The 20,029-nt window shown below is 45.4% G+C and overlaps 1 protein-coding gene across 1 annotated transcript; it reads left to right on the plus strand.

Annotated features, from left to right (window-relative positions):
• Window positions 1-137: 137 nt before the first annotated feature.
• Window positions 138-11,531, plus strand: CRYGN (crystallin gamma N). The gene is made up of 4 exons (XM_083580074.1): window positions 138-2,697; window positions 3,271-3,519; window positions 6,749-6,894; window positions 11,313-11,531. Exons 1-4 carry the CDS (start codon window positions 2,677-2,679, stop codon window positions 11,446-11,448), a joined length of 552 nt encoding a protein of 183 aa, XP_083436200.1. The 5' UTR covers window positions 138-2,676; the 3' UTR covers window positions 11,449-11,531.
• The last annotated feature ends 8,498 nt before the right edge of the window (window positions 11,532-20,029 follow it).

Consider the following 20,029-nt stretch of genomic DNA (forward strand, 5'->3'; position numbering starts at 1 on the left):
TGTGTGCCCACTGCTTAACAGGTTCTTTACATTTTTTTTCATGCCATTTCTGAAAAATACCTAGTTCAGTATGCCGCCAAATGTTTGATGGAATGCTTAAACAGAACATTTTCAAAGGTCAGTTACAGGAAAAGACTGCAGTTTTTGAATTTAACATATTTGGTTGTACTTTCCAGGTTTTGAAGAAGAATTATGGCTTGTTCTTGCACTTTGAGCAGTATATTACCTCCCACTGGCCATAATTATGGTATATTTACTGCTCCAGTAACGGGTGAACTGAATGCATATTATCTTTTTGAATGCAATCTTGTGAACCAGGTTCCCCCGCCCCCCCTTGACAGTATATTTCCTCACTTTCCTGCCAGTACAATCCAGTTTCATCCTCTTCACTCATTTGATGTGGGCCTAAAGCTTTCATTCCACAATAAGATGTCACAGCACTCCTCGTCATCCAAAAATAGTACACAAAAAAATGGAAAGCTGTGAATATACTAGGTGGCCAAGCTGATGTGTAGTAAAATGTTCAACATCTCAACAGGCTGGGGTACTTCAGTTGGGTTGCTGCTCTCTATGCTATTCTGAAAAGTGTCTTGACCATTGCATGAATTTTAGGGTGTACTAATTTAATAATGAAAGCAAAGGCCATAAGAATTTGAGGACCCTGCTGGTCAGAGGAGAGGCATGTTTCATCCAGCATTCTGTTTCCAAATGCATTTGGGAGGGTCACAAGTAGGACGCGAGGTCAGTAGCCCTCTCCCACAGTTGAGGACCCTTAGTGATACTCCACAGCAGCCAATCATAAACCTTTACGTCAGCTGCCCACATTTCATATTGGGCGTACATTGAAACATGCTAGGGGTCCCCCTTTTCAAATGGCATAGTTCAGTTCTGATCTGAGAACAAGGGTTCTGCAGTAGGTAGAATTGGATTGGATGAATGAGCGCAAATCCTTGCTTCGTCATGCGTCCTGTTGGTGACCAATCACAGCTTCAGCCTTCTTGTACCTGAAGGGTTGATTGTGAAGACAAAATGGTAATACCGGTAAAATAACGAGCTCACGATGGAAGCACGCTGCATGGTGCATTGTATTTCTCCATCCAGCAAGCTTTGCCAAGATCCAAGCAATGAAAGCAGTCTGGCACCTGGGGGCCTAGTACAAGCATTGGAGGGCTAGATTTCAAGTCTGCCATTGCCATTAATTCCCTCTTGAGGCTTGGGACCTCCCATTGGCCCAATTTCCCCAACTGTGAAAAAGGAATGATTATCATTAGCTCCTTCCCCAGGGGTAATATGATTTAATTAGTTTTGTCTCTAGAGCGCTTTGAATGTATAAAATGTTCCTGCTAATAAATTGCGTGCTGGTACAAAAATAGCACTTGCTGAGCCAGTTTGATCTCATTCCATATCTGCTGGTTTATATAGGAATTAACTATAGTACTGCAGGGCGTTTATAAGCCATATAGAATTGGGGGGGGGTGTGCATATGCAATGTGGAAATTATTTTGAAGCTTGGCAATAGAAATGTATTTTCAGGGCTTGGCTTAACATGAAATTGGTTCCAGTATTGTTTAATGAGGTCTTCTGATGAAGCAGGACAGCATGATATGGTAGCAAGAAGGTTCTGCTCTGAACATATCCATTCTGTGCTTTAATACACCATAGGGGCTTGTTTTCTGCGAGGAAAATGAGAGTACAACACAGCTAGCCTCTGCAGAGCCACAGAGGAATTTGCTTCTTGGAAACACTTGCTGGAAGCCTCTAGTTGAGAGCAGAAGATCCCATTTACCCTAAAGAAGGGCAAGTCCGCGTTTGTATGTTGGCTGTTGCTGCAGTCTGGTTCAGATGTAATTCTAAACATCCTTCAGGCCTGTGTTTTGTGTATTTATGTATTTAGTGTTTTTATCTTGCATTTTTATGTTGTGAACTGCCCTGTGATATTTGGATGAAGGGCGGTATGCAAATTCTCATAAGAATAAGGCAGCTTCCTATGTTCCTACACTTTACATACAGTGTATTTCATATCCAGGATCTTCGGTTCCTTTACTTGTATTTAGTACATTTGTATCTGAGAATCCAGCTAAAAAGGCTCCCAGAGTGGTTTATATATACAATTAAAACAAGGCAGTCCCTGTTTGCAATCTTTAAAAAAAGAGACACAAGGAAAAGGGGGCAAGGAAGGAAGAGGAAAAAGAGACTTGAAGCTTTAGATAACTTCCAGTTAAAACAGATAATGCTGGACTAGACAGACCAATAGAGTATAGGGCACATTCCTAATTTCTAAGGCATCTTGTGAAGACTCACTCTATGGGCTCCAGGAGGAGAGGCTTACGTGTGCTGTGTTAAAAGGAAAAGCAGGTGAAAATTGGCTTGTTACCTAGTCTAATAAATAAAGCTTCTCTCTAAAAGGAACTGTAAATGTTCGATGCTCATTGCTCAAATCCCCCAACGAGTGATTCTTTTGTTAAATTGTCTGGATTAAATTAAAACTCCCGTATCAGCAGAGAGAGAGGTATGCCGTTCTTGCCAGCTAAGCACAAACCATCCCCAGTGTGCATTGTTTGGCAGGCCTTACAAACCCAACCTGGTCTCCCTGCTGCTGATATATAGTAGAGTTTCCCGTGGCTCTGAAAATCCCATTTGGGAGTCTGCCTCTGCGTTAGCAGTTGCCAGTGAAACATGTCTCAGTATTCAGGAAAAGTAAGTAACATGTTCCTTTTTGTAACTTTGCTTATGTATGAGATCAGAGGCTTTTTTAAAAAAGAGGGAGGAGGAGATGAGCTGGAAAAATAAAAGCTTTGGATGCCAACAGGAGACAGGATGGCTTAATGGAGCTACGCTTTCCAAAACATTGTGGGGCTGTGTTGCCTTGCAGGATGGGGCCACACAAGCTGGGGTGGTCTGAGATTAAGGGGCGTTCCTTAAAACGCAAGGAATCTGGCAACTCCAAAGAAGGAAAAGCATATGAAAGCGAGAGGATAAAGAGGATTGGGAAATACAATGGAGTGTGTCTTAATTAATCTAAATACACAATTTGAAAAAACGATGTTTATAAAAGAAAAGAAAACCCTGAGAGGTTGCATTGTTAGCCACACACAGTGTTGTAAGCTGTAAAGTCTCATTAAAAGAATACTTCCAGCTTTCAATGAACTCTCTCGTTGAATGCAAAATTAAATCCGTCTGACAGCGGATTCCATCTGCTTGGAATACCGGTGGGTCGTGGGGCCTCACAATGGCCGTAGCTCAATCCTTGGAACGTCCTCTTTCCTCTAGATCACTTTCTATGAAGGCAAATGCTTCACAGGCCGGAAGCTGGAGGTTAGCGGGCCCTGCGACAACTTCCAGGAGCGGGGCTTCATGAACAGAGTCAATTCCATCTGTGTGCAGAGCGGAGCCTGGATCTGTTTCAGCCTCTCAGACTTCCGAGGCCAGCAGTACATCCTGGAGCATGGCGAATACCCTGGCTTCCACCGCTGGAACGGGCACAATGACCGAATGGGATCCTGCAAGCCAGTTGGGATGGTTAGTGCTGCTTTTTTGTTGTTGATGAGTGACAGGACAGGTCCTGTTTATCACAGGGAGTCTCTTTTTCCACTTTTGCCCTTTGGAAGGATGTTTGGAATGTCTTCAGCATCATTGTATGTTTTAACAACTTGCCAGAATGGTCATAATTTATTACTTTTCATAAAAAATTATGCACCACTTGATAGAAGAAAAACCTCAAAGTAGTTTACAAAGTATAAAACAATAAAATTATCAGTAAAAATAGTAAACTACTAGTTAAAACATTTTTTTAAAATTGCAATAAACTAAAAACAGTTTAAAACATGCATTCTACATGCCTGGGCAGGCTTGTCTGTTCCAGGGGATTAAACACTGCCTTCATAGCCCAGGTTTTGTGCCATCATCATGTGATCAAGACAAAGAACAAGGACGTTGTATTTCCTGGACCATGGCATCCTTCTGGGTTAGGCGTTGGTGCCTCTGTCTCCCAGTGGTTCTCTTCCTACCTGTAGGAACCTGAGTCCCTTGCTCAGCCCCATGGTTTCCGGACTGTGAGGTCCTCCGGGGTTCCATTGTGTTCCAAGTTGCTGTTTTAACATCTTTATGAAGTCATTGGGGGAAGTCATCCAGGGATTCAGAGCAAGGCACAATCAATATGTTGGTGATACCCCAGTCTTCAGTGATGATGCCTGACATCTGAAGATCACAGAGTGGTCTATCTCACCTGAATCAGGAGAGGCTTTAAGTACTTGACCAGTGTTTGGAATGAGTATTAGGATGGTTGAGGTCCAATAAATTGAAGCTGAAGCCCAACAAGATGGCAGTTCTGTGGGTTGGTGGTTGAAGGACCAAGTTCATTGCTTGGGGCTGCTCATCAGTTATAAGCTGTCACCTGAGGAGGCATGGCAAGGCAACTATTTTCTATTGTCTAAGCCTCTGTTGTCTTCTTCAAACTCCAGTTGGTTCGCTAGTCCCCACAGCAGCTGCCTGTGCATTACCAGGCTCAAATAAACTTATTAATATTGGTGCATAAAACCTGGAATGACTTGGAACCCAAGTATCTGAAGGAATACCCCACCTAATCATTAAGATCCACTAGATATGTCCTACTTCAATCTCCTGGCAATAGCTGTGGGTGGTGATGCATACTCAAGAGTAGACCCATTGTACTTAATGGGCAGGACTATCTTATGCCTATTAAATTAAGTGGCTCTACTCTAATTAAGTTGGAAACAACCCATAGAACTCAATGGGACTTCTTTTAGACATGTACTGGATTGTGCTGCTAATGAGTTAGCTCTCCTGCTGCCCTTTTTTGTAAGGCATTCTGCAAACTTACTAGCTGAAGAGCAAAAAAAATAATATTTTTAATACAATAAGACATATACACACCACAGGAATGGAGCCCTCCCTCAAAGTACCCTCAACAATTTTTAACTACTATTTCCTGTCTTCAGCCTAAATTTGTATTGCAGTGGAAGGTGTGTGTATTTGTGTATTTGTGCATCTGTATGTACAAGATGGGGAACGGGAGAGCCTATTCTTTGGTTGTTTTTTTGGTCTGCCATCAGATGTTTCAGGCATATCTGAGATTCCACCGCCAAAAGAATGCCACAAGCTTTCCTCTACCTCAGCCAAGTCTTCTCATGCATGATTCCATTTATAAATATATTATATGTCCTCTGTCTGCTGGTTCTTTTTTTTTTCTTTTCTAAAAAGAACTTTATACCTGTCTGCAGACTCCCTCACAAATACCTACCAAACCTACCGGCGGGAGGAGAGGGAAATTCCCAAAGCAATTTACCTCAGTTCACCTTCCAAGAATTGCATAGACAGGATACTGGAGACCAAAGCGGGCGGCATGTGTGTTTCTTTCTTTTCCTTGCTTAATAAAGTCACAACTATCCTGTATAAATAACCACAGACTTGACTAGGAACAGGGAAAATGTGATTATTATTTTGTTTGTTTGTTTTAAGGGAAGCAGTCTCAAATAGATGTGTGTTTTGGAATTTCCTCCTCATAGTTCCGTTCCTCGTGGGGTTCTTAATTCATTTCCCATGTATGGATGTCTGGTTCTCTTGCAAATGTCAAAAGTGGCATTCTTGTGGCCTTGTTTTCTTGACCTTGTGCGTGGTCGTTTCGTGGTTTGTATTTCTTCCGGTGCAGGTTTTATGCTAAAGGGCACTTGAGGATGGTCTGAAACTCACTCTCTCTCTCCCCCATCTCAGCTGAAGTTTGAACACTTTCATAGTCTGGCATTAAATTACTCACTGAAAACAATAATAATAAGAAAAGTACTAACTTCCTGGAGAACTTAGCATGACCACATCTTTACAGGCATGTTGCTCATATTGTAAAGTGACGGGTCCTTCTCTCCCACCTCCATTTCATTCTCACAACAATCCTGCAAAATAGGCTACTCTGAGGGAGAGAATTCCCTAGCGAGGTTCATGGCTCAGAACCGATTTGAACCTGAGTCTCTCTAGCTGAAGACACATTTCTTTATCTTGGCTTTTGACACTGGAGATGCGTATTTTAGAACCCACCTTATTCCTGAATTTTAAAGTTGCTTTAACCTTTTTAAAAAAATATTAATATTGTGGTTTAATTGTCGTAGGCCACCCTGGGACCTGAAGGTAAAGGGTGCGTAATAAATTGCAAACATCGTCCTATCCCAAGCTGACACTCTTAACTACTACACTGCACTACTTCTCCTATATTTAGGGCACAAATCACTGGCATATTTTGTATATAGTATGGGGGAGGGGGACAACGTGTTGCTTATTTAAATAAATGTTTTAATACATTTTTATTGATATATATTTTTATGTCTGCTGCTAACCACCTTCTTGAGATCTTGCTTTGATTTCAAAAAGTGGAATACCAATTTTTAAATCAGTAGACAAAATAAATATTAAAGTTATGAAACAGTCGCTGGCTGGCGAGGGCTGATGCTGAACCTATTTTCCACCTGCGGCTTTTTGCTGGCTACAGAATTCACTGGCTGGCCTGGGGCACATTTCTGTCTTTCACCTGTGGGACAAAATGAAAAGGGGAAAAAAACACCTCTCTGTTGCCTGGAGCTCCTTAGAAGAAGAGAAGGGTGCAAATGTTATTTTTCTATATACATTTTTACACATATTTCGCAATACCAAGCTCTTTAGTGTGAATTTGGAAAAGCGAGGTGTCTCTGGGTTTTGCCGCTGCTGTTTCATGAAGCTAATTTTGACCTGCCTTTGCCAACAGCATGGCGAGAATTACCGGATCGAAGTATTCGAGGGCAGACACTTTAGTGGTCGCAGCCAGGAGTTCACCGAAGATTGCTCTTGCCTGCATAGGCAAGGCTGGGCCAAAAACTGGATCAACGCCATCAAAGTCTATGGGGATGGAGCGTAAGTAACTCACGGGTGTCAAAATAATACAAGGGCAACCTGCAATAAAGTGTTGCCGCATCTAATCCTCTTTTTAGCCCTCTTCAGAGTACTCCATTCCATTCTTCTTCCAGCTGCCACCATTTTCCTATTCCCTGCACACTGAGCATACTCAGCCCCCATCTTGCTGTTTTCTTTTGGGGGTGAGTCATTTGCCTCTCTGGGTTCCCCTGAGCATGTTGTTTCCTCATCTCTCTGTGTCTGTGTGTGTGCATGTACGGTGACATTTTCACTACGTAACCACTAGCACTTGGATAATTCAGGTTGCTATTGATGTAGTTGCTAGATTGGTCAGTCTGGATGAAACTGGATCCCTTCTGAACCTGCAACTGCATCTGTGAGAATAGAGTACATAAGAGGAAACTTGCCAAACAAGTTCCTTTGTCAAGGTTTGTCAACGCCAGTTCCTTTGACTGGCCAGTTAACTACCCATCGTCTGCATCTCGAAAAGGTGAGCTCTGCTGCCATAGAAACAAATGGGCAGGCCTTTCGCTATCCACCTCACCTGCCCAATAGATGAGAGAACAAAGCCAGAGTTGTGTATGTGAGCTGAAAGCTGGGGAGAGAGAGAGCGAGAGAGATGTCTTGCTTTGTGCTGGACTTTGGGTCTCCTCTGGAAACCGACAGGGGAAGCAAGATCTGTTGGGGTCAGGGCTGGCCCACCCTTGTGGCAAGATGAGGCAACTGCCTCAGGTGGCAGAATCCACAGAAATGCATTGCCCACCGCTGCTGCCAGACTCCATCTCCCATCAGCCCCTGGCAGCCAGCATGGCTAAAGGTCAGCAATGATGGGAGCTGGTCCATCCACATCTGGAGGGAGATAGGGGGCTCACCACCCTGATATAGATGATGACAGCTTTGACTCTGCAGTTCCATGCCAGAATAGTCACTCGCAGATATAGGCCCCTGTTGCTTTCTGTAGCTTTTACCAGTCCCTACCCTTCTTCAGTCATCCCCCCATACTGGTTAAATCTACTCATAAGTGGGTTTCTCATCTCTCTTGTATGTTCCAGGGTTGGGTCTAGTACTTAATATCCGCTTCCTCTACACCTGATGTCAGATGTGGGGCAGAAAAAGATGTGTCTGGTCAAAAAAATGGGGTTTGCAAGCACTGCTGATCAGTTCAAAGTCAGCATAAACAACACAGCAAGATGGACCAATTGTCTGTGTCACTATAAGGCAGCTTTCATTTGCTTTCTTCCAAGAAGCCATGTACAGTTATTGATTTATTGATTTTTTATTTTTTGCATATCTACAGGGTACCCCTTTTAAAAGAGACCAAAACCCAGCTCTCTGCTCCCCTGACATTCCACCAACCCTGGGCTTGGGTCTATGTGTGGAGTCCTTACTGTAGTAATAATAAATAATTGCAGGTTAGCAATATCCAATCCAGCAGTTCCGTCATAAATGTTCATCTGAGGCAAAAAAAACCAACAACATTTGCATGTGGCACGAGAGGATCAGCTTAACAAGCCTCTTTATTCTGGAAAAGATTAACACCAATTATAGCTTCCCCACTATAGTTCCTTCTCGCATTCTTGCTTTCTGATCCTTTGCTCTAGAAGTGCCAAACTAGGAGAGGCCAACAGTCTTGCTGTCCCTCCCTCTGTCCCAAAAACATTTCCCCTGAAAACCGGCGATCGCGCAGGGTTGTATTTCCATCATCGCTCTGACCAGGAACAAATGTTCTCTTGAGGGGGTGGAAAAAAAACAAAAATCATCGTGTGTGTCTCACCCTTTCACCAGTGATGGAGTTGTTGTGTTATGATGTCATTGGCTCGTTCTCTCTCTCTCTCCTCCCCCACTATCTCTCTGACCTCATGGTACCATGCACTTCCTTTGGACAAACAAACACAGTTGGAAGGCATGACATGGATGTGTGTGCCTGGGAGAGAGCTGGAGCCCTCTGTCCGAGCCAGAGAGTGCTTGGCTTGTGTGAGGCACAGCTGGAGTTCTGGTTCATGCTGCTTTGTGCTTCCGTGCCAAGGGAACATCTCTTACGAGGGCAAAAAGCAGAACTTGAAAGGCAGCCTTCCTCAACCTGGGGCTCTGACAGATGCTACGGGCCACAATCTGGATTGGGATGGTGGTAGTTCCTGCAGCTAGGTGGAGAAGCAGGATGGCGACAACCGTTCTGGGCTCTCTGGCTGAAATGCCCAAAGTGCTTGCCAGATGTGCTCTGTGGCCAGGGAGGAGCCTTTTCTTCAAGGCTTGGCAACTGCAAGGCTGTTGTTATTTGTTTTATTTTAAAGGACCCTCTGCTTGAAACCCTGGAGAGCTGATAGACAAGAGAAGCAATAGTGGATTAGATCAGGGGTCGGCAACCTAGGGCCCACGGGCCAGAAGCGGCCCATGGAGGCCGTTTATCCAGCCCCCGAGCCACCCCCGAGCTGAGCTGCCTGCTCGGTGAGTCCCCGCGCACTGTGCTAAACCAGTGCGGTGCAGGGACTCACTTCTGCGGCTCCAGAAATCGCTTCTGCGCATGCCCAGACACCAGAAATCGCTTCTGTGCAGGCGCAATTTTCAACGTCTGGGCATGTGCAGAAGCAATTTCAGGCGTCGCGGACATGCGCTGAAGCGATTTCCGGTGTCGTGCTGTGCTGGCCCGGCCCACAAAGGATCTCCGCAGGAGTGATCCGGCCCATGACCCATAAGCCTTGCCGACTCCTGGATTAGATGGAGGAAGCGTCTGGCCTGGAGCAAGGCAGCTTCCTAAATCCTTAACAGCCCTGCAGGTGAAAGTCCTGTGGCACCTTGAAGATGTTAACATATTTATTACAGCATCAGCTTTCATGAAATAAAGTCCACCTCATCAGATGCATGAAGTGTTATCCTCAGTTGACGGATATACAGTCGTACTTTGGAAGTCGAACGGAATCCGTTCCAGAAGTCCGTTTGACTTCCAAAACATTTGAAAACCAAATCGCGGCTTCTGATTGGCAGCAGGAAGCTCTTGCAGCCAATCAGAAGCCGCAGAAGCACCATCAAATGTTCGGGTTCCAAAAGAACGTTCGCAAACCGGAACAATCGCTTCTGGGTTTGCAGCATTCGGGAGCCAAAACATCTGAGTTCCAGGGCGTTTGACAACCAAGGTACGACTATTGTTACAAAAGTTGGGCACCATCCCCAATCTCTGCCAAGCCGTGGCAAGATTCCAGGGGTTTCCAGGCGCTCACCCAGGATCTGTGTTCCTTGGAGAATCAAAACACAGTGGAGACTGTCGTAGCTTTAAGAAATAGGATTTATTCACATTTATATTACATGGAAATACAGGACGGTCCCATATTATACAGGATGGGTGGCCACCCTAGACATGACCCCAGAATTCAGCAGGGAGTCAAGGAACAACTGAACCTCTACATTGCCAGATTCCACAGCACCCAGGGTCTATAAAACCAGAGGCAAACCCTCACAGGTGCTTTCCTTTGGGCCTGAGGAACCAAGTGCCTCCCACAGTACTCTGAAAGTCCAATGGCACAGGAGGTGCACCAGGTGGGCAGGGCAGAGAGTACAGAAGTGCCTGTCTGTAGCTCAGATGGTTGGCCTAGGAGAGATGGGCAGCAGGCAGAGGCTCAAAAGGTTTAGCTTTGCTTCCAGCCTTTCTTAGAGCAAATTGCTCACTAGGCGCTATCCTTGGTGCTGAGACAACCACCTGCCTTGAGCGATGGGTTCTTCTGCACAACTAGAATAGGGCATATGTGGTGGGGCATGTACCCCAGTGCTCATATAGAACCTCTGGCCAGAAATTATGTGGATTGGCCTCTAAGCCCTGTGTCGCTTATTAGATGTATTTATGAAAAAGAGGATATCTTAAAGCATATTTTCTGCAGCCTTTTCATCTTAACGTTCCCAACATTAAGTACTTTGGGGGTTGGCTGAGCGAGTAAATTTGATTGATGTCTAGGTCAATGAACTTATAACAAAACATATTACAAATTCAGTATCTCCAAAACACCCAAACACAATTAAACAATCAACAGAGATCTAAAATAAACACATTAAATACAAACATATGTGCAAGATAAACATTAAACAAATGGGAGTGGTGCATACTAACGCATTTGTTAAACTGTATTTATAAGGTGAATAAACGGTGATCAGTTGTTTTAAAAAACTCTTTCTGCTTTTTGTCCACCATCTCCCAGACATACATATGTTGGGTTTAATGTCTTCATCACTGCTGCTTTCTAAACCTTTGGTTAACCAATCATTCAGAAAAGGAGCAAGTCCATCTCCACCTCAGAGCCACCAGAATTTTAGCCGTGATCAACTTTTAACATCAAATGCCAACTGTTTGGAGGAAACCAATATGGCACCATAACCATCTCTGAATGTGGCTTGGAGTGTTTTGACTAGAAAGCATTTTGTTTCTGTTTCAGATGGGTGTTGTATGAGGAACCTAACTATCGTGGCCAGATGTATGTGGTCGAGAGAGGTGACTACAGCAGCTGCAATGAGTGGCAAGCTGCCTGTGCAAACATCCAGTCAATCAGAAGGGTTGTCAACTATTTTTAGCTAACTGCCTGGTGAAAACGGAGAGTCTGGACCCTTCCCTCCTGGTCTCTAGAAATGTGAAATAATAAAGACTTGAAATCCGATGTGCCTCTTTTGCATTCCTCCACATGCCCAGGCTGGTCACTGGCTTAAGCAGTCCAGGGCCTGATAGCGCACTGTATGGGTAGCCGACATGGACCAGCCAATTGAGGTAGGGAGGTGATTCTGTTTGGGGAGAATAAGTTGCCATTGCTCATGGAATGGTGCATTCTGAAGGCTCACAATATACAGATACAGAGATGGGTAAGGAGGTTGTTACTTGAGCTCTAATGATGTAAATATAATTACGGGGTTTGATGACCCTTAACAGGGGCACGGAAACCTGCTTTTTGTCACATAAGACCATTTAGACATCCTCTTTCTAAATGTAAAGGTGAGCACATGCCCTCTGAGAAAAGCAAGATGAAAAAGGAAATCGACTCGTAATGGACTTCAACACGACGTGGGCTTCTGAAATCGAGAGCACGGCTGCATCGTCGGGAATGGGAGCAAGTCAAAATGGCAGGGAAGTCTAGCTGTTAATAATAATAATAATAATAATAATAATAATAATAATAATAATAATAATAATAGAAACCTGGTGCTGGTATTGGTGGGGTGGGATGTGGAGACTTGCAAGGTGCTGGGGCAACTGCCAGAGGAAGCCACCTGTTGATACTGACCCTGGTATGAGGTCTCAAAGGAGCATAGGAGACATTCAACATTAAGTGACCACACTCCTAAAGGCATTGCACGATATTCTCTGCAAGATCATCCACTGGCTGTTTAGACCAGGGGTGAAGAACCTCAGGCATGGGATTGAATGTGGCCCTCCAGGCCCCTTTCCCTGGCCCTTGGATTTCTGCCCAGGAAGTACCCCTCACTGGCCCCCACTTTACACTCCAAGAGCTTCTGCTGGGCTGGGATGTGTCCTTCCATTCCTATATTGGAGACAGAGAGGATAGAGAGAGTCGGGTGTTGGCATGTAAAGAAACGAATCTACTGTGCAAATGGGCAGGACTTCAGGGGTGGGCCTTAGTAATATGCCACCCTGTTATGAGGCCATTTGATGCCCCCTACCGGGCGTTGGGAGGGCGCCTTTTCGGCTGTGCACTCCTGCAGCCGTACCGCTCGCACTGCCCTAAATCCACTTCCGAGGACTTTCTCTGCCTGCTTTTGTCTCTGCTCCCATTCACCACTGGCATGCGGCCCTTGAAAGGTCGTTCAGAAGGGAATGTGGCCCTCGGGCTGGAAAAGTTCCCCCACTGCCGGTTTAGACTCATCTGCATGATGGATGCTCACAAATGCTGGCGGCGGCGGCGCTGCTATAAGCCACTCTTGCTAATCTCCTGGAGAGTCTGATGAATTAGCTACTTTGATCTGTCACTTTTACGGGGATCTTATCTGGCTTGCCAGTTCTAGAGGGCAGATGGGCAGCTAGCTCTTGGCAAATGGAGGTTCTGCTCCTACACACACACACACACACACACACACACACACACACACACACACACCACTGCCCTGGACTTCACCCTGTCTGTGAGCACAGAGAAGAGGGAGGTGTCTGTTGTTCGTGACAGTCCAGCCTCAAATCAGCAGAACTTGCAGGGTTTCTTTGCAACGCCATGCTGCTGCTGCTGCTCGTTAATGCCGCTTTTGAACTGCAGCAAAGTGCAGGCTGACAGGAACGCAAGGAAACGAGAAGCAGGGAGCGATGTCTGTAAGATCAAGGAAATCTGCCGTGCTCTGGCAGCAGCCATGAACTGCGCTTGGAGAGTTCACAGAAAGTTGAGGTGGTGAAGACTATGTTTAAAAATTTGACGGACACCCAAATTACTGCATTCTGTCTTCACAACAACCCTGTGAGGTAGGCCAGTGTGAGAGAGCATGTGTACTCGTGTCCCAAAGCCATCACGGACCTTTATGGCTGGTCAAAGTCCACTTCATGACACATTTCACCCCATTGGCTGTATAGATGCGAAGGGGCCTGGGTGCAGAAGGAACACTCCAGACCTAGAAAGGGGCAGGAAGAGTTCCCCTGTCAGACATCAAGAACACAGAGCCTCTGAGCATATTCTATCCACATGATAAGGCACATTATGCCATGTAAGCAGTCATAAAGGTAAAGGGACCCCTGACCATTAGGGCCAGTCGTGGCCGACTCTGGGGTTGTGGTGCTCATCTCGCTTTATTGGCCGAGGGAGCCAGCATACAGCTTCTGGGTCATGTGGCCAGCATAACTAAGCCTCTTCTGGCAAAACCAGAGCAGCGCACGGAAACGCCGTTTACCTTCCCGCCGGAGCGGTATTTATCTACTTGCACTTTGACGTGCTTTCGAACTGCTAGGTTGGCAGGAGCAGGGACCGAGCAATGGGAGCTCACCCCATCGTGGGGATTCAAACCGCCGACCTTCTGATCGGCAAGTCCTAGGCTCTGTGGTTTAACCCACAGTGCCACCCGCATCCCGTAAGCAGTTAGTCTTCCCCAAATAATAATGGTCTACACACAGAGCTGCAAATTCCAGCACTCTGAAGAAACTACACCTCCAATTACATCAAGGATGGAGCGTTTATGACCCTCCAGATGTTTTATAACTAGAACCCCAGTTACCTCTGACCATTAGCCATCTTCTACTAAAACCTCTTGTCTTTCTCTACTGTCCCCCTTGCAAAGCTAGCCATGGCTAAGGGAGTTGTCTCCCAAGCAATGTCAGAAAATTTCTATGTCCTCATCTAGAAAGAAATAGCCCCCCTTTAATAAGTGACCAAGGCAAAGAGGTTGCCTTGGGGTAGGGGAAGAAAATGACTTGCAACATGCAAGATTCAGGCACTGATGCTCTGTGCCCGATTCCGCACTCTCCTAAAATTATTTTCCACTTGCAAACTGCATTCCGTTCAGGGCCAGCGTAGCTCACTAGTCTCCTTTTTTTTGATTGCTCAAAGTGCCATTAAATATTTCTGTTTAGAACCGTACATTCTGGCTCCAGCATGACCTCTTGCCTTGCTAATCCGTCAACAATTCACAGCTTGGGCTTTTTCGCAGACGTGATTTCAATAGAACAGTGACCTATTTCTTATTATTCCGTCTTTTTGAGGAGGTTGTCATTTGGGACTAGGAACGGAGAGCAATAAAGTGGGAGAGAAAGCCAGTGATTTAAAACGGGAAGAACTCGCTCCGTGCTTCAAATAATAATAATCATAATAATCATCAGCTGACTCTTGCAAAATGCGGGTGTTTAACAGGACGGAAGGTATCCATGCTGAATGCATTCTGTAATGAATCCCTTTCCTCCACTGCGGCTAACCTTAGGTTGACTCTGCCCTGCAAGTGAACTCGTGCCTGCTGTCCTCAGCTTGCATAGCACAAGGAGAAATGCTGAGCCGAAGTTCTGGGTGCCACGTGGGCAGGATATCTTTCTCAGTGGTTCCTATAGGCACAGTCTCTTCTTCTGGGCCCAACCTACCAATATCAGCTGTTGTGGAGGGGCAGATCTGCCCTCTGAACACCAGCACCGCTGCAACTTATCTGGATGGTGCAGTGCGACAGTGAGATTGCACTAATGTATAAGACAAATAATAAATGTTGGAAATGTAAAGAAAAAGAAGGAACGTTTTATCACATGTGGTGGGAATGTAAGAAAGTAAAGAACTTCTGGGAAATGATATATAATGAGATGAAAAAGATGTTGAAATATACATTCTTTAAAAAATCCGGAAGCATTTTTACTTGGAATTATAGGCCAAGACATTAATAGACAAGATGTCAAACTGTTCTTATGTGCAACAACAGCAGCAAGAGTATTGTTAGCCCAGAAATGGAAGCAAGAAGAAATTCCGATGAAAGAAGAATGGCAGACAAAATTAATGGACTATGCAGAATTGGACAAAATGACAGGAAAGATTCGAAACATGTGGGACCAGAGATTTACAAAAGATTGGAAGAAGTATATGAATTATTTGAAGAGCAACTGTAATCAACAAATTACGCTAGTAGGACTACAAGAAGTTTTGTAAGGAGAAATATACAAAGTGTTACAAGGTAGAAAAAGATAGAGATATTGGTTATGCGTTTGAAATGTAATAGGGAAAATAAGAAATGCATACTAAGAGATTAGATTGGAAAATTTTCAGACAGGACTGATGGAAGTCAAAAAATTGAATAAGATGTAAAAGTATGTTTAATTACTGTTGAAAATGATATGTTAAAAAACATAGAGAGAGAGAGAGAGAGAGAGAGAGAGAGAGAGAGAGAGAGAGAGAGAGAGATTGCACTGGAAGAGCCATTCTGGTGCCACCACCAGTATGTCTCTGCAGTCCCAAACTTGCAACCACCCCGTCCCCACCCGCCCCATCCTGGTAAGCGGATGGCGCAGGAGAGTGGTTCTGCCTCATTGGCATACCCCTCAAATGTCCCGAAAAAACTGGGATGTTCCATTTTCCCTTGCGAGAGCACGGTGGCCATTTTGGGCACCATGACCTCACACAATTTCATGCCCAGATCTTGCCTCCCTGACCCCCCCCCCATGCTTTTTCAGAGCTGAAATCTTGCACAGCGCCACAAAACTCACATTTTGGGGTCTCTCTGAAAGCACGGCCCTGAACATAGTGTATCTTTTGAGCTCCGTGATCTTGTGTGGGTAATGTGACAAGAAAAGAGATTCTGACTAAACATCAGGAAGAACTTTCTGATGGTAAGAGGTGTTCAACAGTGGAAAAGCGGCAGATTCTCCTTCCTCGGAGGTTTCTAAGCAGAGGTTGGATAGCTTTCTGTCATGGATGCTTTAGAGTAGCTGGGGAAGCTCATCCAGATGAGAGGGGTATAAATAATTATATTATTATTATTATTATTATTATTATTATTATTATTATTATTATTCTGTTGAAATTCCTGCATGGGGTATTCTCCAACTCTACAGTTCTATGGTTCTGTGGTTCTCTTATTTTATGGGCCGCTGCGCCACCGCCCTCAGTCAGCCCCCAATCATCACAGACTAAGGCCTTTATGCCGGAATCCACTGGAACCACAGTCAGTTTCTAGTGGATTCCCAGCAGAATTCCATCTCAAGTGCCAGTGAGAGGTGAAAACTCAAAAGTGCTGTGGAATTCCATTTGAGTTAAGAATTCAGCAACGGCGTCACTTGCCTTAAAAGCAGAAGTAACGCACAAGGAGCAAACCGCCTCCAGTTGAGTGCAAAGGTTTCCTCTTAAAAACCAATTCCTTTGAGATTCGGGCAGTACAGTAGCTTTGTTGTTGTTTGTTTTGTTTTTTGTAATTGCATCTCAAGCATTTAGTGCAGCTGTGCAATTTCACAAACTAACAATAAAGGGAAACAAATTGAGAATCTCATCTGTTTCTGTTGAACATTAATTTACATTAATTTGGATAAAACAGGGGAAATAGGAGCAAGGAAATGTGCTCTTCTTTATCATTCCAGGTACTACTTAGCATCAATCAGCTAGTTTTGTACACATTTGGAGAGGCGCCACATAGAAAGAAGCCTCACAATGACTGTAGTAAAGATAAAGGTAAAGGAACCCCTGACCATTAGGTCCATTCGTGACCGACTCTGGGGTTGCGGTGCTCATCTTGCTTTACTGGCCAAGGGAGCCGGCGTACAGCTTCCGGGTGATGTGGCCAGCATGGCTAAGCCGCTTCTGGTGAACCAGAGCAGCGCACAGAAACGCTGTTTACCTTCCCGCCGGAGCGGTACCTATTTATCTACTTGCACTTTGACGTGCTTTCGAACTGCTAGGTTGGCAGGAGCTGGGACCGAACAACAGCAGCTCATCCCGTTGCAGGGATTCGAACCGCTGACCTTCTGATCGGCAAGCCCTAGGCTCTGTGGTTTAACCCACAGCGCCACCAGCGTCCCTAATGACTGTAGTGCTGGTTCCTAAAGCCATTGCCAGCTGCGCAACACAGAGCTCTCTTTTCCACCTTGCTTCCTGCGCCCCCAGCTTCCTTCAGGAATAATTTTGCTTGCCATCCAGGGTACAAACATGTTCTAAAGGCAAACCCGCACATCCATATTCCTTATGTTCTAATTTCAGAAAGGTGAAAGCAAAAAACAGAACTCTTTTAGAAGCCGGTCGTAACCTAGTCTGGTCCTGTTTATACTGCAACACTTGAAATGGTTTGACCGTGTGACTGGAGTTTCCAGCATCGCAATTTCTCCGAAATGTAACTAAGCAGGGAGCAGAATGTGCTGAGACTCGCACAGTGGGACGTGGTTATCTTGGCCAGCGGGACGAAACAAAAACAATGGGATCATCTGAACCTGTAATAATAGTAATCAGAGGAGAACTCAAGGAGCTTTCTTTTTGCTTTAGGGGTCCTGTGTGCATCAACTCAAAGTGTAAAATGCTTTGTTTATGTTTGGTGTTTTTTCCCTCTCTCCTGAAAGTGACATTGTCTCTTTACACAAGAGCCCTGCTGGGATTAGACCAAATATCTAGCTAGCCCAGGATCCTATTCTTACAGAGGACAACCGAATGCCTATGGGAAGCCCAAAAGCAGCACCTAAACACAACAACACTCTCCCCAGTTGTGATCCCCAGCAGCTGTTTTTGAGGTATGTCGATTCCAACAGTGAAAGCATTGTTGCTTGTGGCCATTCATAGCATAGCCTCCAGCATTTCTCCAGTGAAAATAGGGACTTCCTATTCCAATATCTGGGATGCAGGTGGTACTGTGGGTTAAACCACAGAGCCTAGGACTTGCCGATCAGAAGGTTGGCGGTTCGAATCCCCGCGACGGGGTGAGCTCCCGTTGCTCAGTCCCAGCTCCTGCTAACCTAGTAGTTCGAAAGCACGTCAAAGGGCAAGTAGATAAATAGGTTCTGCTCCGGCGGGAAGGTAAACGGCGTTTCCGTGCACTGCTCTGGTTCGCCAGAAGCGGCTTAGTCATGCTGGCCACATGACCCAGAAGCTGTACGCCGGCTCCCTCGGCCAATAAAGCGAGATGAGCGCCACAACCCCAGAGTCGGTCATGACTGGACCTAATGGTCAGGGGTCCCTTTACCTTTAACTTTATTCCAATATCATCATCATCATCATCATCAACAACAACAACATTATATGCCGCCCATCTAACTTGGTTGCCCCAGCCACTCTGGGCAGCTTCCAACATATTTCAAAACATAATAAAACTTGAAACAACAAACAATTCCCCATAGATGCATTTAGATGTCTTCTAAAGGTTGTACAGTTTTTTATCTCCTTGGCTCAGGGGTTGCATAACTCCGTTACCTGCAACATTTCTCTGAGGAAAATAGGGACGTCCTAAGGAAAAGTGGGGCATTCCAGGATCAAATCAGAAACCAGGATGGTGTCTGTAAATCCAAGACTGTCCCTGGAAAGTAAGGACACTTGGAGGGCCTGTGATAGCCTTATTCTCAATGAATTTGTCTAATCCTCTTTCAAACCCACCCACTGCCACATACTGGTTCACACTTCCCACCTGTCCAAGAAACAAGAAGTTTGGAAGCAGGGCCATGTGCCTTCAGGTTGATAAAGTTTCTCCGCAACCGGTTTGCAACTTGTTCATGCCCATACTTCATGTGTGTGTGTGTGTGTGTGTGTGTGTGTGTGTGTGTGTGTAAGCGCGCTTGTCCCCTGTGGAAACATGGCAGGGTCATCTTCTTGCTCTAAACTGTGACTTGGCCTGGAGACTTCCCACAGGAAATGTTAACACACCGCAGTGTGGCATCTCCCAGCACCCTGCTGTGTAAAGTGGTTCTTCTGCTTCCTGAGAAAATGGCAACAAGGCTGCTGACCATATGAGTAGGACCGTAAAATGGCTTGTTCAAATTCATGTGTGTCTCTTTTTGATTGACGTGCAAACTGAACCCAGGTCTCCAGAGGCAATTTGGTGCTCCTGCTGTGAGCTTTATAATTCCATTTGTTCTCAACTCTGGGTAGAAGAGGGGTGCTCTGCAAACTTTCATGCCTTTATTCCTCCCCACCGCAATTAATAATCATATAATGGAATGGAAAACCTCAGGCTGTACTTTGGATTAGTGCTTTATAGCTCCCAAAGGCGGGTGAAATGTGGCAGAAATGTTATTTCTGGGTTTACAGAAAGAAACCCTGAGGTTTTCACAGATACTTTGGGGGTACCAGTGGAATTTGAAAGGCACCTTAACTGCTTTCCATCCTTCTCAGCCCTAGCATTTATGGCCTCCCCCCCAAACCCACTGAGTCACTTTCACAGCATTTAATGGTTACGGTTAGCCATTGGCAAGCTGGCACATTCCATAATGTCTCTTGGAATCTCGTGGGACTTGTACCAAAGATGGGGCAGTTCACATGCCATCGTGTATTTGCAGTGAATCACCTTGCACACCTCTCTGTGTATTCAACACAACGTGTGCCTGTTTCAGCGCATCCACCCAGTTCTATCCAGCGGCGTAGCTAGCTGCTCGGGTGCCCGGTGCAGCCGGGGGCAAGCCACCCATGGGGGTGGGGCACGCTGTGTGGAGCCTCTTCACAGCCTCCTCTTCAGCTGTAGGGTGGCTGAAGGGGAGGCGGTGAGCAGGTGCAAGATCCACGCTGCCGTTTCAGGC

This window comes from Podarcis filfolensis (assembly GCF_964270895.1).
Source record: "Podarcis filfolensis genome assembly, chromosome: 12".
NCBI lineage: Eukaryota > Metazoa > Chordata > Lepidosauria > Squamata > Lacertidae > Podarcis > Podarcis filfolensis.

What these genes read in the sequence shown, in the direction of transcription:
- CRYGN (XM_083580074.1), top strand. Translation starts at nt 2,677, where the DNA reads ATGTCTCAGTATTCAGGAAAA. An exon ending in CCTGCAAGCCAGTTGGGATG is followed by an intron (nt 3,520 to 6,748) that starts GTTAGTGCTGCT and finishes CTTTGCCAACAG; the next exon opens with CATGGCGAGAATTACCGGAT. An exon ending in AAAGTCTATGGGGATGGAGC is followed by an intron (nt 6,895 to 11,312) that starts GTAAGTAACTCA and finishes TTTCTGTTTCAG; the next exon opens with ATGGGTGTTGTATGAGGAAC.